Source organism: Camellia sinensis, chromosome 3, assembly GCF_055761805.1.
Source record: "Camellia sinensis isolate YWXY chromosome 3, ASM5576180v1, whole genome shotgun sequence".
NCBI lineage: Eukaryota > Viridiplantae > Streptophyta > Magnoliopsida > Ericales > Theaceae > Camellia > Camellia sinensis.
In genome coordinates this window covers 198,325,786-198,339,313 of record NC_138963.1, presented here as the reverse complement: position 1 = coordinate 198,339,313, position 13,528 = coordinate 198,325,786, and the positions used below count along the sequence as shown (strand labels likewise).

The window sequence follows — 13,528 nt, the reverse complement described above, 5'->3', positions numbered from 1 at the left end:
ATTATAGGCAACTAAGGACTTAATAGTACATAAAAATATAAGTCAGAACCTAATAGGTAATAAGGCTAGAAATGAAGACTAGCTGGTAAATTACCCAATTCTTTGTTATGTAATACCTACTCGACTCAATCCCGATCCAAAATTTGTCCAGTTGATATATCCCGTCCCAATGTCGCAGTTCAAACATGGCGTAGTTTTCAATTTTGAATTTAAAAATCCAAAAATACAAGTGGATCTCTCACTCCCAAATTATTGATTGGGGCGCTCCTAATTTTAATTGTGTAGCCCACCCATCTTTCTTGTACACGTTTGATTCATTACTAATTATGGGGAGGTGGATTTCGGATACTTCTTTGTCCAAGTAGATTCTAAAGTAGTCCTTTGATAATCACCTGAAAAAGAAGAACAATTCTAGTCGAGGGTGCCGGAATTAGCACTCCGACGATCTAATTAGTTTCTCTCAAAAGTATGTTGTTTGTTCTTTTTTATAAGTAAATTATTTAGACCATAACTCCTTCTTGAGTCCTCTTCTCCTTTTTATAGAGTTTCTCCTCGGATTTTTATTTTCTACTATGCATCCCCTGTTAGGGCCCATTCCTTCATTGCACTTTATGGAGTAGAATCTGAACTACTCGGCTCGACTATCACGAACTAAGGCTCGTTATTCGGTGATAGCTCTATCCAATTTTACTCGGCTCTGACTTAGCCTAGTAGGTCTGCCCAATGGGCCGACCTCAAATTGGGCCCAATTGTGTTGGACTATGTTACCGGAACCCATGCACATCTTTGGGCCACTATAAACTTGGCTTCCACACTAATCAATATTGATTTTCAGTTTTTTATTTTTATTTTTTATGTAGATTTTCAATTTATTATTATTATTATTATTATTTCTCTTATATCACATGCTCCAACCATACTGGATTAAGGTTCAAATTTTGAAAGTTCAAGTGGGCTGAGGGTCTCTTCAAAAATGGCACAACTGGCTCAATCTCTAATTCTAAACTAGTTTTCTTGAGTTTTGAGCTTAAATTTATCTTAAAAGGTTAACATTAGGTTTTAAATTCAACACAATTTTTGTTTCAAGTTGAGCATTGAGTAATGCTAACTAATGTATTTTACATTTTAAAAATAGACGGAAAAAAAAAATTCAAAAAATTATAAACAAAAAACATAATCAGAAAATTGACTTGAGTTATGTGCATTAGCAGTAAAATCATTATGTTCAAATATGAATTAAAGCATGATTTAATCAACAGATACAAAATATGAATTATGTTCAAGTATGCATTTATAAGAGCTTTTTGGTTCAAGTCCAAATCAAATTTGAAATTATACAATTGAGATGCTAAAATATTAATGATTAAACTCAAGTTGCTTAAGTTGGGATGCTTGAATCAATGTTTTCAAATTTAAATCATTAAAAAATTAAAAAACGAATTAGGTTAAGGGTAACTGATCAAATCATTCTGTCAACTAAAATCAAACTGTAATATCATAAACATATTGTTCGGTTCTTGAACCGCTTAACTACTTTAATTAAGATCATAATTCATTTTAATAAACCTTTTCTCCTATTTTTTTCTTCTAAAAATTCAGTTTTTCAATGTATCTTATTCGAGCACCTAAATTTTTTAATTTATAACGTTCCATTTCTTCGCATACTTTTTTCATATATACACTGTAAAGTGATATATATATATATATATATATATATATATGTATATATATATATTTCTTTTTTTTTCTTTTTCGTTGTTGGACCACATTCAAGCTCACAAAATTTATCAATAAACCAAAGTGAGTTTTAGAAAGATTTTCTTTAGCGACATTTACACCTAAGTCATATTTTATGAACTTATACTCCATTAAGTTATAATTAATAATTGAAATTGTCTTTCAAATAATGATTGTTCTTCATTTATGATTATATATAAAGGAATATGATGATTTGATATTTATTTTGATTTTTAAAAATTTAAAATATTAACTTTCGAATTGAAAAAATTAAAAATAATTATGTGCAAAAAAAAAATTTAAAAATTTAAAAATTGAAAAAACTGAATTATTTTTTTTGTGCAAACTAAAAATTTTTGTGTCTATAAAGGAGCATGACGATGGAATATTAATGTGCAAAATTTTAAAAAAAAACTTTAAAAATAAAAAAATTGATAATGTTCTCCGTTTTTAAACTAAAAAAAATTGATAATCTTCTCGATTTTATTGGATAGTTGAATTAAATCAATAAGTAGAAAGACAAATATGTTTAATTTCATGTTCTTTTTTTTTATCAGTTAGTGAAACAATTATTTGAAACATTATTATACAAAATTGATAATACTCTTAGTTTTAAAAATTAGAAAAAAAAATTGATAATATTATTAATTTTACTATATAGAATTTATTGATTCAAAAAATTATAGATTAGACTTAAACTACCATAACATAATATTTGTAAATAAAATTTTTAAGGTAATTAATTATTTTTTTATTACACCCTAATTTCAAAACAAGGGTGCCCAGATTAGTGTACAGTTAAAAGTCTTCGTCAACGTGAAAGTTGGTTAAAAATTCACATTTTAATTTTTTTAACTTTTTTTTTTAAAAAAAAAACGTATAAAAAATAAAAAAATAATATAACTTAAAATAAATTAATAATCAAAAATTAACTTTTAGTCAGGTTCTAAATTAGCCTAACATAAACGACAAAATTTGAAATCAAAACAGACCAATCAGACAGGGAATCTTTATGAACAGCTACGACCCTGCAACTACCTTTGTCCCCCCTACCCACACCTATGCAAAATCTCTGTAAAAATAGGTCAGCAAATAAATAAATAAAAATAAAAAAGTGGGAAAAAAAAATAAAAGATAAAAAATGGCCCATCAAACTCAGATCTCCAAACCCAATAGATATTAATCTGTGTCTTCACCTCACATGCACACCATTTGGCCATGCCTCACTCAACCCAGAACAGAAGAGAGAGAAAGAAAGACAGAGAACCTCCTCACTGGTTGCTTTCATGGCCATCACAAATCACATGTCTGTCTATGGGGTTTTGGTTCTGTGGTAAGTCCAAAGCTCTGTCTCTCTTCTTGGTCTAGCCCCTTTCATCACATGCAATGATGTTTCATTGTCCTTTTGTTGTTCCTTCATTTTTAACTCTACCTATTTTGTGTCTCCTAGTTTTGAGGTTTTCTGATAATTATAAAACATGGGTTTTTTGTTATTTGTTCTGTATTGGATTCACCATTGACTTTTTCTAGATCTTCATTGTTGTTGTTCCTTGATCAAAAGCACACAACTTTGTCCCAAATGCTATTTTGTCTGATGATTTTGTGTCTTTGCAAATTCAGGCTTTAATGAAGAGAACCTATGAAAAAATTTAGTGAAACTGTGACTAGTTTGATAAAATTTTGAAAACTAAGATAAAAAATTTCCTGCTGCATTGTGGGGAAGATGTTGTGTACTTGCTCCGGCGAGCAATTTAAGTTGGAAGAGCCGGTGCCGCAGTCACCGGAGTCACTGGCGACACGGGATTTCTCAGCCGGTGGCCTTTCATCGAGGACCGCAGACTGGGAATCGAAATTTGAAGATGCCCAAGTGGATGAAGCTGAGTCCACCCTGAAGGAGGCTCTTTCCTTGAATTATGAGGTGGGCTTGTTTAACTTTTGTTTTGGTGAAAAATTAAATTACAAGTTTTTCTATATTTGATTGGAACCTTAAAACAGTACTGTTGCTAATTAGTTCAGTTTCTTTTTTCTGGTTTTTATGCTATTGAAGTTCGGTTTGAATTTGTTTGTGTGGGTTGCAGGAAGCTAGGGCATTGTTGGGGAGACTTGAATATCAAAGAGGGAATTTTGATGCAGCCCTGCAAGTGTATCAGGGGATTGACATTAAAACTTTGTCACCTAGGATGATTAAAGCTATCATGGAGAGAACCCGACGGCAAAAACCACGTTCCAAAGGCGAAAACATGCTTACCGGCGTAATGTCACTGCATTCTGTCAGCCTACTACTTGAAGCAATCTTTCTCAAAACAAGATCATTGGAGGAGCTCTGCCGATTTAAAGGTATGTATATCCATTCTCCCTCTTATGATAACTTGTTTTGTGTGCATTGGGATGAATAGATGTAAATTGTTGTATATGGTTTCAAATTATTTCTTTGGGTAGACTGTTCAGACAATTCTCACATTTTTTTTTAAAAAAAAATTTAAATTTATAGAGGCTGCAAGGGAGTGCAAAACAATTTTGGATATAGTAGAATCAGCACTACCTAATGGAATGCCTCAGGGCATTGGTGAAGACTGTAAGTTACAGGAAATGTTCCACAAAGCGCTCGAATTGCTCCCAAAATTGTGGATACAGGCTGGTTTTCTTGATGAAGCTATCGCTGCATATCGTTGTGCTTCAATCAAGCCAAGGAATTTGGATCCCCAACGGTTGGCTAATTTACAAAAAGACTTAGCCGCCACATTGCTCTATGGAGGCGTTGAATCAAGCCTCCCCTCTCAGTTACAACTATGGGGTCTAAATACCCCTAAAAGCAACACAGAGGAAGCAATACTATTGTTGTTTATACTTATGAATAAGGTTTTGTATGGTGAAATACAATGGGATGATGAAATTATGGATCATCTGACTTTTGTCCTCTCCGTGTGTGGCCAATTTGAGTCTCTAGCCGAGCACGTGGAGCAAGCTCTTCCAGGAACCTACAACCGAGCTGAGAGATGGTACTTTCTTGCTCTTTGCTACAACGCTGCAGGTCAAGATGAAACTGCACTGGATCTTATAGAAAAGGTCTCAGGATCTTCAGAAGCCAAGCATAAGCCCCATTTCGCTTCGTTTCTGCTTGGGGCGAAATTGTGTTCCCAAAACCCAATCCATGCTCATGAGGGGATTAAGTTTGCTCGTCGAGTGATTGATTTAGGAACTCATGGGAATGAGCATTTTGCGGGTCAGGCTCACAAATTTCTTGGTGTTTGTTACGGGAACGCAGCGCTAATTTCCATTTCAGATTCTGAAAGAATTTGCTTTCGTAGAGAGTCTTTGAATTCGCTAAACTATGCTGCTAAAAATGGTAGGGAGGACCCAGAGTTGATGTTTAGTCTTGGGCTAGAGAATGCGGTGCAGAGGAATTTGAGCGCAGCATTTGATGATGTCATGATGTACTCGGGAATGCTAGCTGGAAGCTCGGGAAAGGGTTGGAAGCTTTTAGCTCTGATAGTATCAGCACAGCAAAGACTTGAAGACGCTGAATCTATAGTTGATCTTGCTTTGGACGAGACTGGAAGGATCGACCAGTTTGATCTTCTTAGATTAAAAGCCGTTCTTCAAATAGCTCAAGAACAACCCAAGCAAGCAATAGAGACATACAGAGTTTTGCTAGCTCTTATTCAATCACATAGACAACAAAGTACAAACTTTGGCTCCAAGGTTAGTATAATCATGAATTGTCTGTTCAACATTGTCCTCACACATTTCAATGATTTCATAGGCTTATAATAAAAAAGATTATGTTCAGGAAAGAAGATTAGAAATGGAAGCTTGGCAAGATCTGGGAAAGATCTATACGAAGCTCGAGTCATGGTTTGATGCAGAAATTTGTCTAGGCAAAGCCAGGTCGATTGAATTTTACTCTGCTAGTAATTGGCATACAACAGGTTGGAATGCAGTTCCAATTCAATTGAATTTTTAAGCACACAATGTACAATCCGTATGATTCTTTGAACATATTGTGCAGGTACGTTGTTTGAAGCACGAGCGTTGTACAAGGAAGCCCTCGTTGCATTCTCAATTGCATTGTCTGTAGAACCTGATTTTGTCCCAACTATTGTTTCAACTGCTGTAGTTTTGATGAAAATGGGCGGTCAATCGCTCCCCATTGCAAGAAGTTTTTTGATGAATGCTTTGAGGTTAGAACCCAAGAACCATGATGCTTGGTGGAACCTCGGGTTGGTTGCTAAGATGGAAGGCTCAGTGCATCAAGCAACGGAGTTTTTCCAAGCTGCGCATGAGCTCAAGATGTCAGCTCCTGTTCAAAGCTTTGTTTAACTGAGTTTGTTACATCTATTGAAGATCAATGAGGTTTATTTGATGTTTGGAAGTCTAATGCCAAAGGGGTTGAAGAGATTGATTGGTTCACCAGAAAAAATGTGTATGGAGAGTATGCTCAGTTTCATTTTCGTGGTTATAATTCCTGTGACTGATTTTAGAGTAACCACTGTTTCTCTTCAGCTCTGAAATCCTGTAAACAATTTGTATATTCATTTGTCAAAATGACATTTTTTTAGAACTTTCTGTTCATATATGGAGCTGTTTTAACCATCAAGTGCCTACTATAATTAGTAGCTGTTTTTATAAGAGCACCATAATTGTAAGCAATTCATTAATATGAAGAAAAAAAAATTTTTTGATTGGAGAATGAGACACCATTCTTATATATTGCAAAAAATTAAAGGCACTAGTGGCTAAATGAGTAAGAAATTTATTCCATCTATGAAATGGAGGTGATCTAAAGTAGATCTGTGATTGTTCTCACATATAGGCCTGTGCTCAATGAAATTACAAGACAATTTTTATTGCAAAATTCATAAACTATAAATTTAAAGATATCTAAATTTAAAATTTATGTATATATATTTAAAATTTTGGAATAATTAGTAGGGAAGCTTGAGATAAATTGACAGCAATTTTCAACTTCAAAAGAGTTCTTATATTTATCTTTTTAAAAAAGGAAACAAGAGAAAAACTTAATTTTTTTCACAAATAGAACAAAGAAAGAGAATGAGTAGATATTTTTTAAATTGACATGATTTAAACATTTGGTATGCTCAAATTAAAATTCTAAATTTAACAAATCCAATTTCTTGTCTAATAGTAGTCATAATTTTTTAAACAAATTTCAGATGCAATTTACTAAAAATAATCTTTTAAGACCATCTCCAACGCTGAACCAAAATTGATATCAGATTTAAATTTTGATGAAAAATGTACTTTTCCATGCTCCAACCGTTGCATCAAATGAATATCAAAATGAGAAATCAGCAAAAAAAGTATCAAACTGAAAACAAGTTCTGCATTTTACCAAATCACTGTTACTGACCGTTGAAGGAGATACATCGGTTGCCCGGCCGGTTGACCAACCGGTCAACCGGTTCCCTTTGAAATAACTAGGTTCAAACCGGTCAAAAAAGGTTCAAACAGGTAAAAAAAAAAAAAAAAAAAATTGCCCAAACCGGTCGACCGGTTGGTCAACCGGCCGGTCGACCACCCGGTCAACCACCTCCCCAATTCTGCTTTGATGCTCACCATTGGAGCGCCTCGTATCAAATTGAAAAAAACGTCATTTTTTCCATCAGATTTGATGAAAAAAGAAGTTAAGCGTTGGAGATGCTCTAAAGTGATAATGCACTTTTTAACCAAATTTCAAGTGCTTATTTATTTTATTTTTTTTTTAAATTCTACAAAAAAAAATAAAAAATAATAAAAACTTGATTTGTCTCCGTGAAAGCAAAACAAGCTCAGAGAGAACTCACAGTGCCGAATACAGAGCGCCAATTTAGTTAGAAACAGAAGAGGAAGAAGGGGGATGGCCAATCCACCGTCGTCGGAGACTCTCCGGCCGACGGAAACCCTAGAAATCGAGAACGGCCTCTCTCTAGTCCCCCGCGTGAAGCTCCTCCTCACCATCCACCGCGCAGACCACTCCGTCAAGCCCCTCGACGAGTGGCAACTCAAGCGCTCCCTCACCGACTTCCTCAAATCCTCCTTCTCCCTCACCGTTCCCGAAGACGACATCGTCGTTCGCCGATTCAAGGACCTCAAGAAGCGCAAGCGCGATGATCCTGTCGCTCACGGCGCTCTCTTCATTCGCGACCTAGGGTTTCTATCCAAGCTTTCCAGATCGGAAATTCTTCATGGTATAGATGGAGAAGACGATGTTAAGGAACTCGAGAAGAAGTTTCTGGGCTGGAGGAGATCGGTTGTTGATAAGACCGACGGGATTGAGTTGAGTCTTGAAGGTGTTAAGTTTAGATTGACTGCTTCAGTTCCGGAATCGGATGATTTTGATGGAATGAGGAAAGAGTGGGAAGAGCTTAATGCCTTTGGTAATCGAGGTTGGTTCTTGATTCTATCCATAGTTTTGAATTTTTGATGCTTACTTGTCTTGCTGTCTACAATAATGGATTCAGTGATCTAACTCAATATTTTTTCCTCTAAATGCTTAATAATTTTGTGAGAACTACCGGTAATAATGGATGTATGTATGTGTTGTTTGGTTGTAGGATATTCAAGAGGTGGGAGGCAGCAGCAGCCTGATACAATTGTGTTGAAAGGTGTTCCATCGCGCTGGTTTGCTGAGCCGAGAGTTTCGTCTAAGCCTTCAATGCTGGTCACTCACACGATTTTTTCTGCATTTGGGAAGATAAGGTGTGTGTTAATGTCATGGTTTCTGCTATTTTTCTCTTTCCCTGATGCATTGCAATTCCATAATATTGTTCTTGTTGAATTTGTGGGGTGGTTGTGTTTTTTGAGGCTTCTGACATTAAGTTCTGTTTTTATGCTCCAATGCACACATCATATTATCTTGAATATGGTTGTATTGAAATTTCTTAATTTACTTGTCATCTCATTAATTTGATGAAACCATTTCCTCTTGAAACTTCTCATGATTGAAGATTTTAGATAGCAGCAAATATTTGTGGTTATTTGATAAAGCTGAAAATTCTTGTGCCGGTTAGTCACATTGATTTAAGTTTGCTCAAATCATATTTGAGCACAATTTTATTCGATTAGATTTAGTTTAAAAACTACCAACTACTTGGCTTGTCCAGTGATACGAGAACTCTACTTTTTCCAGCTAAAATTTCATTTGTCTTTCCTAACAGCAATTATTTTTTGAGTGGTGTATAATTGTGCATTATAAGATGCCCTTAACAGAGAAGACAAACCCTAGAACTTTGAATACCCCCACAACCCCTCTTGGCGGGGTCAAAGGACCAATGTTCTATATAGATTCTATAGTCCTTCTTCAACCATAGTTTTATCCCTGCAATTCTTATATTAGTGGTTAAATGTGATGTTGGTTTATTTCTTCATCCTAGCAGAAAACTTATCTTTTTCTCTGTCGCTGAAAAAGTCCACCAAATAACACAGTCCCTCTTTGTTTATTTCATTTTTTTTTAGCAGAAAATATGAAAAGTTTTGACAAATGATGTTGAAGATACATCACATACATAATATATATAGTTTTCTCCATACTTGAGCATCGGAAGATAAACCCTTTTCTTGTGAGTTTTTTGAGTTTTTCTGATAGTGTTAGTAAAAAATCTGTTAAGGCCGACAGGAACTTAACAGTAATTTTCAACAAACAACCAAGCAACTGTGTAAAGGTTCAATGCCTTGAAGGATTCAAGGCTTCTTTGGAACAATTAACATCAGAAAGGAAGGAATAAACAAAGGAACCTTCTTATTGAAGTCTCCAAAGTCTACAAGTTTAGTAACCAAAATTACACTGATAAAACTACTCCTAATTTGAGAGAAACTACTCCTATCTAAGATAAGACTAAGCTAAAAATGCTAAGTAGTGTTGTTGTTGAAGGTCCTCTCTGCAAACTTCCCAGCATTTATACCTCTCCTCCTTTCTCTGGCCCATGATCCCATGTTCCTTGGAATTCGCAAGCCATCTTCCTTCAACTGCTCTAAACTGCCTTGACCTCTTTGAACTCTCATATTTCCACTGCATCTTTCTTCTAAAGCAAGACTAAGGCCTCCATCTACATTGCCATGTGTCCTCCTTCAATTGTTGAGCCACATCGACAGACCATATTGCCACTCACAAGCCCAAATGCCTCCTGGAAATTGGCCCACTACTTTTCTTACTGCTTGTAACTACTCCACTCCCATGCCATACCTCCAACACATTGCTTTACTTTGATCCAGAAAGTCAAACCCTCTTTGACCTTTCTGCCACGTGTCACAGATCAGCTCTTCACTTCGTGTTGACAAACAACTTAACAAAAATGGGTGCAAACAGATAGTGTGGATACTTTTGTATCTTGATTATAGAATCTTTGCTATATACCAAGTGTACTTGGTTGAACTATTTATATATATATATAATAAAGCAGGAAGGTTTTTGAAAATGTGGCAAAATGTTTTAGAGATACATTTTATTTCAATGGTTGAGATTAATTCCCAAATTCATTCAGGGTCAAGATTTCTTTAATTCTCACTCACCCACCTTCTTTTCCCCCCCTTTTGTTCACTCATGCAATCTCTCTCTCTCTCTCTCTCTCTCTCCTGCCCACCTTCCTTCCTCCTTCCTTTTTATTTATTTATTTATTTTTATTTTCCTTCCTTTTTTTTTTTTTTTGCTTTTTTTTTTTTTTTTTTTCTCTCCTTTTTGCTCACTTATACGGGCAGGCACTAGTATATATATAAAATACATTTGTATATATATTTATTCATGATACTTGTTAGAAAATTCCTTCAAACTATCCTTCAACTTTGACATTTTCCCCTTTATTTTCTATTATTGTTGTTGTTGACTGCTTCTTGTTATTGTTACAAATAATGGAGTTGTCCAGAACTTTAGCTCACCATGTAGTTAAATGGCACAATTCTTTACAATGAATTGAAGGCATAAACAGAAAACTACAAAAAACAACAAAGAAAAAGGTAGTTAGGAGGATTCCATCTTGGTTAGACTTCAACTCTTAGTATGGAATGTTGTGGTTATATATTGCATAAGAGGCCTAGATAAGTAATATTTTTTAGATTTGAAATCTTAATTTGTTGCACAATATTTGCAAAAGTGGTTAATATATTGAACTTAACATTATTTATATAATATATATATTGAACTTAACATTTTTTTTTATCAATTCAATGATATTGATATTGTCAATTTTGACATGTTAGACAATGCAACTTGGAGGGGTGAGGTGTATACTGCTGAAAAGTCATATTGATCCCCCCCCCCCCCCCCCCCCCCCCCCCCCCCCCAAATGACTTGAACCTCTTGACTTACATGTGTAAACTAATTAGAACAGCCCTTAGTCAACAACATTTGTTTTGAAACATTTGTGTACATGATTAATTCACACATTTTATTATGTTTACATTCTAGTGCACCTGTACAGAGATGCATGAACATTTTGAATGCACATCAGATTGTAATGTAGTTCTTAAAATTGCTGCCCTTATCATATGCGTGACCTCCCCAAAAGGCAAATTTAAGAAAGAGAAAAAAGAAGGGAAAAAAAAAAGAAGAAAAGGAGAATATAGTAAGAAAAGAAACCAAACCCAGAATGAATGTATATATGGACAGTTTGTTTAATTATTAAACAATATTTCTTGTGAAGTCTCCACAAAATAAATGCAGAGAATTCATCTCAATTTTCTTCTTGTGTGTGCATGTATGTAAAGACAGAAAGAGTGGCTAGGTTTACAGTCAATTACAAGTTTGCCTTTTGTTTGTTACAACTAATATCCTGCCCCATTGCTACAATCTGATCATCTTTTATCATCATTGACGTGGGTGGGTACATTGATAACCTAATTGCAAATCGTTCTTCTTGTTTCTCCCTTAATTTACTCTTTATAGGAATCTTAATGTTGCTGAGAACGATGACCTAGGTAAGAACGCGGATGAAAATAGCGGGGACATTGTTTCAGGTCTCCAGTGTAAGATTGTTGTTCAGTTTGAGAAATACAAGGACTTCTGTACTGCCTTGAAAGTTCTCTGTGGCCGCTCATTGCAAAAGGTCTGGTTTCCTCATTTTTTTGTTCTAAGTTGTTTTATTCATGAGAGTGCTATAGATTTTGATCAGAAATCCTGCGTCTCTCTGTCTGGGCATTGGGCATGTGTATGGTGGATGTTACACCATATTTTGACCCAACTAAAGCAATTTTTCATTGCAAAAATAATCAGAATCCAGATATTGAAACATTGTGCTTGAAGATTTTCTCCAGGAACTTGCATAATTTCTTTCATTTCAGTGACTGGAAGGAATGAGATAATCCCAAATTAATTTACTCTATGAAACTTGTACCTAGGACTAGTTTGTCTTTTGCTTTACTACAAGAACAATAAGATATTTATGATAGTCTGATTTAGGATTTTTTTCCTTTGTGTCAATAGCTGAAATTTTATTTGAACATTTTGCGACGAATGATGTCTTTGCTTCCCCATACTGGTTATTCTCTAAAACTCTTAATCTGTACTGTTAATCTGGTCATTGTGCTCTCATGTGACCCATTTTGTTTGGAACACGAGGCTTTTCTTTGTTGAAAAGTTGATATCCCATGATCAATAAGAATGCATTTTTAATGAGCAATATTTTTGCTATGCTGGTTTATGCATATAAACTGGCAAATTAGTTACATTTTAATGAGCAGCCTTCTGGGGTAGCTAGGGCAAAAAATGTATCACAAATATATTCTTCATTAACATGTCTTCAATGACTAATTTTGTAATCATTTTCTTTTTGTTTGGTTTATTTTATTTTATTTTATTTTTTGATTGACAATACATTTGGATCCCAAAATGCACAGCAAGGATCACGATTGAAAGCTGATTATGAGGTGACTTGGGACAAGGATGGCTTCTTTCAATATGCTAGGAATGAAACACAAGAAAAGAGTAGCCGGATGCCACCATTGGATGTAGGAAATTATAGAAGTGAAGCTCCCAGACGTCAATCACATTTTTCTCGCTTCAGTCCTGACAATGTGCGCTCTAAGAGATTCAAGGTTGGAAACACTACACATAATACAAGTAAATGCCACATATATGTGCTAAAGATGCTTTTATTTCATGAGAAGGCATACGATTATGTTCATAGACATTTAAAAATATATTATTAGACTAGATGAAACATCAATTTTCGCAATATCTTGTATTCATTCTCCTTTGATAAAGAAGGTTTATTGATACTATTAAACTGGAAAAATCACTCTAGATAAACTGACGGTGCCAAATACTTGTTTCCAAATGCAGGAATAAGGAAACGAATGGATTTCTTAAAAGAGAAGTGAGCCCAAAAACTGGAAGCAGAGTTTTGGTCTAGTTCAACAATTTAGAATTTGATGCTTTGCATGGCCCATTTTTTGTACAATATTTATTTTTTGACTTGTCAAATATTCTTAGATTTATGGTTCAAATCCCATAATATATATATATATATATATAATCTTAGATTTATGGTTTCTTTCTCTATTTGATTTAGTAAAATTTTTTTCTCGTCTTTTCTGGTTTGTTTTGGTCCAACATTTTGAGCATGCTACACTCTAGGCTGTGCGCAGGGTGTAGTGACCAGTGAGACATATCCTGTTTGGCTGTAGAATTGTTACATTGCAAAACTAAACTCGTTGATTAACTGGGGTGTGACCATAGGCAACAGCAATTCTGTTGTGCCGCGGTTGAAAGTTGTTCCAGAAAATGGGAGATAGCAGGAGGGGGATACAAAAGAATTAATAAATTGTTCTTGTCATACATAGTGTTTCATTTTTCAGTTGA

The 13,528-nt window shown here is 34.8% G+C and overlaps 2 protein-coding genes across 3 annotated transcripts; both read left to right on the top strand.

The window, feature by feature from the left end:
* The first annotated feature begins 2,752 nt into the window (after positions 1 to 2,752).
* On the top strand, positions 2,753 to 6,330 carry LOC114321344 (protein NPGR1). Its single transcript, XM_028268504.2, has 6 exons — positions 2,753 to 3,070; positions 3,358 to 3,655; positions 3,816 to 4,074; positions 4,229 to 5,439; positions 5,528 to 5,666; positions 5,747 to 6,330. Exons 2-6 carry the CDS (start codon positions 3,461 to 3,463, stop codon positions 6,055 to 6,057), a joined length of 2,115 nt encoding a protein of 704 aa, XP_028124305.2. The 5' UTR covers positions 2,753 to 3,070; positions 3,358 to 3,460; the 3' UTR covers positions 6,058 to 6,330.
* A 1,162-nt stretch (positions 6,331 to 7,492) lies between these two features.
* ZCW7 lies at positions 7,493 to 13,213 on the top strand. Of its 2 annotated transcripts, none has more exons than XM_082921864.1 (5): positions 7,493 to 8,123; positions 8,292 to 8,436; positions 11,615 to 11,774; positions 12,565 to 12,762; positions 13,010 to 13,213. In XM_082921864.1, exons 1-5 carry the CDS (start codon positions 7,595 to 7,597, stop codon positions 13,013 to 13,015), a joined length of 1,038 nt encoding a protein of 345 aa, XP_082777990.1. In that variant the 5' UTR covers positions 7,493 to 7,594; the 3' UTR covers positions 13,016 to 13,213. The 2 variants fall into 2 exon arrangements, with proteins under 2 accessions (XP_082777990.1, XP_082777989.1); XM_082921863.1 differs by having other exon boundaries at positions 7,494 to 8,123; positions 12,565 to 12,787.
* The last annotated feature ends 315 nt before the right edge of the window (positions 13,214 to 13,528 follow it).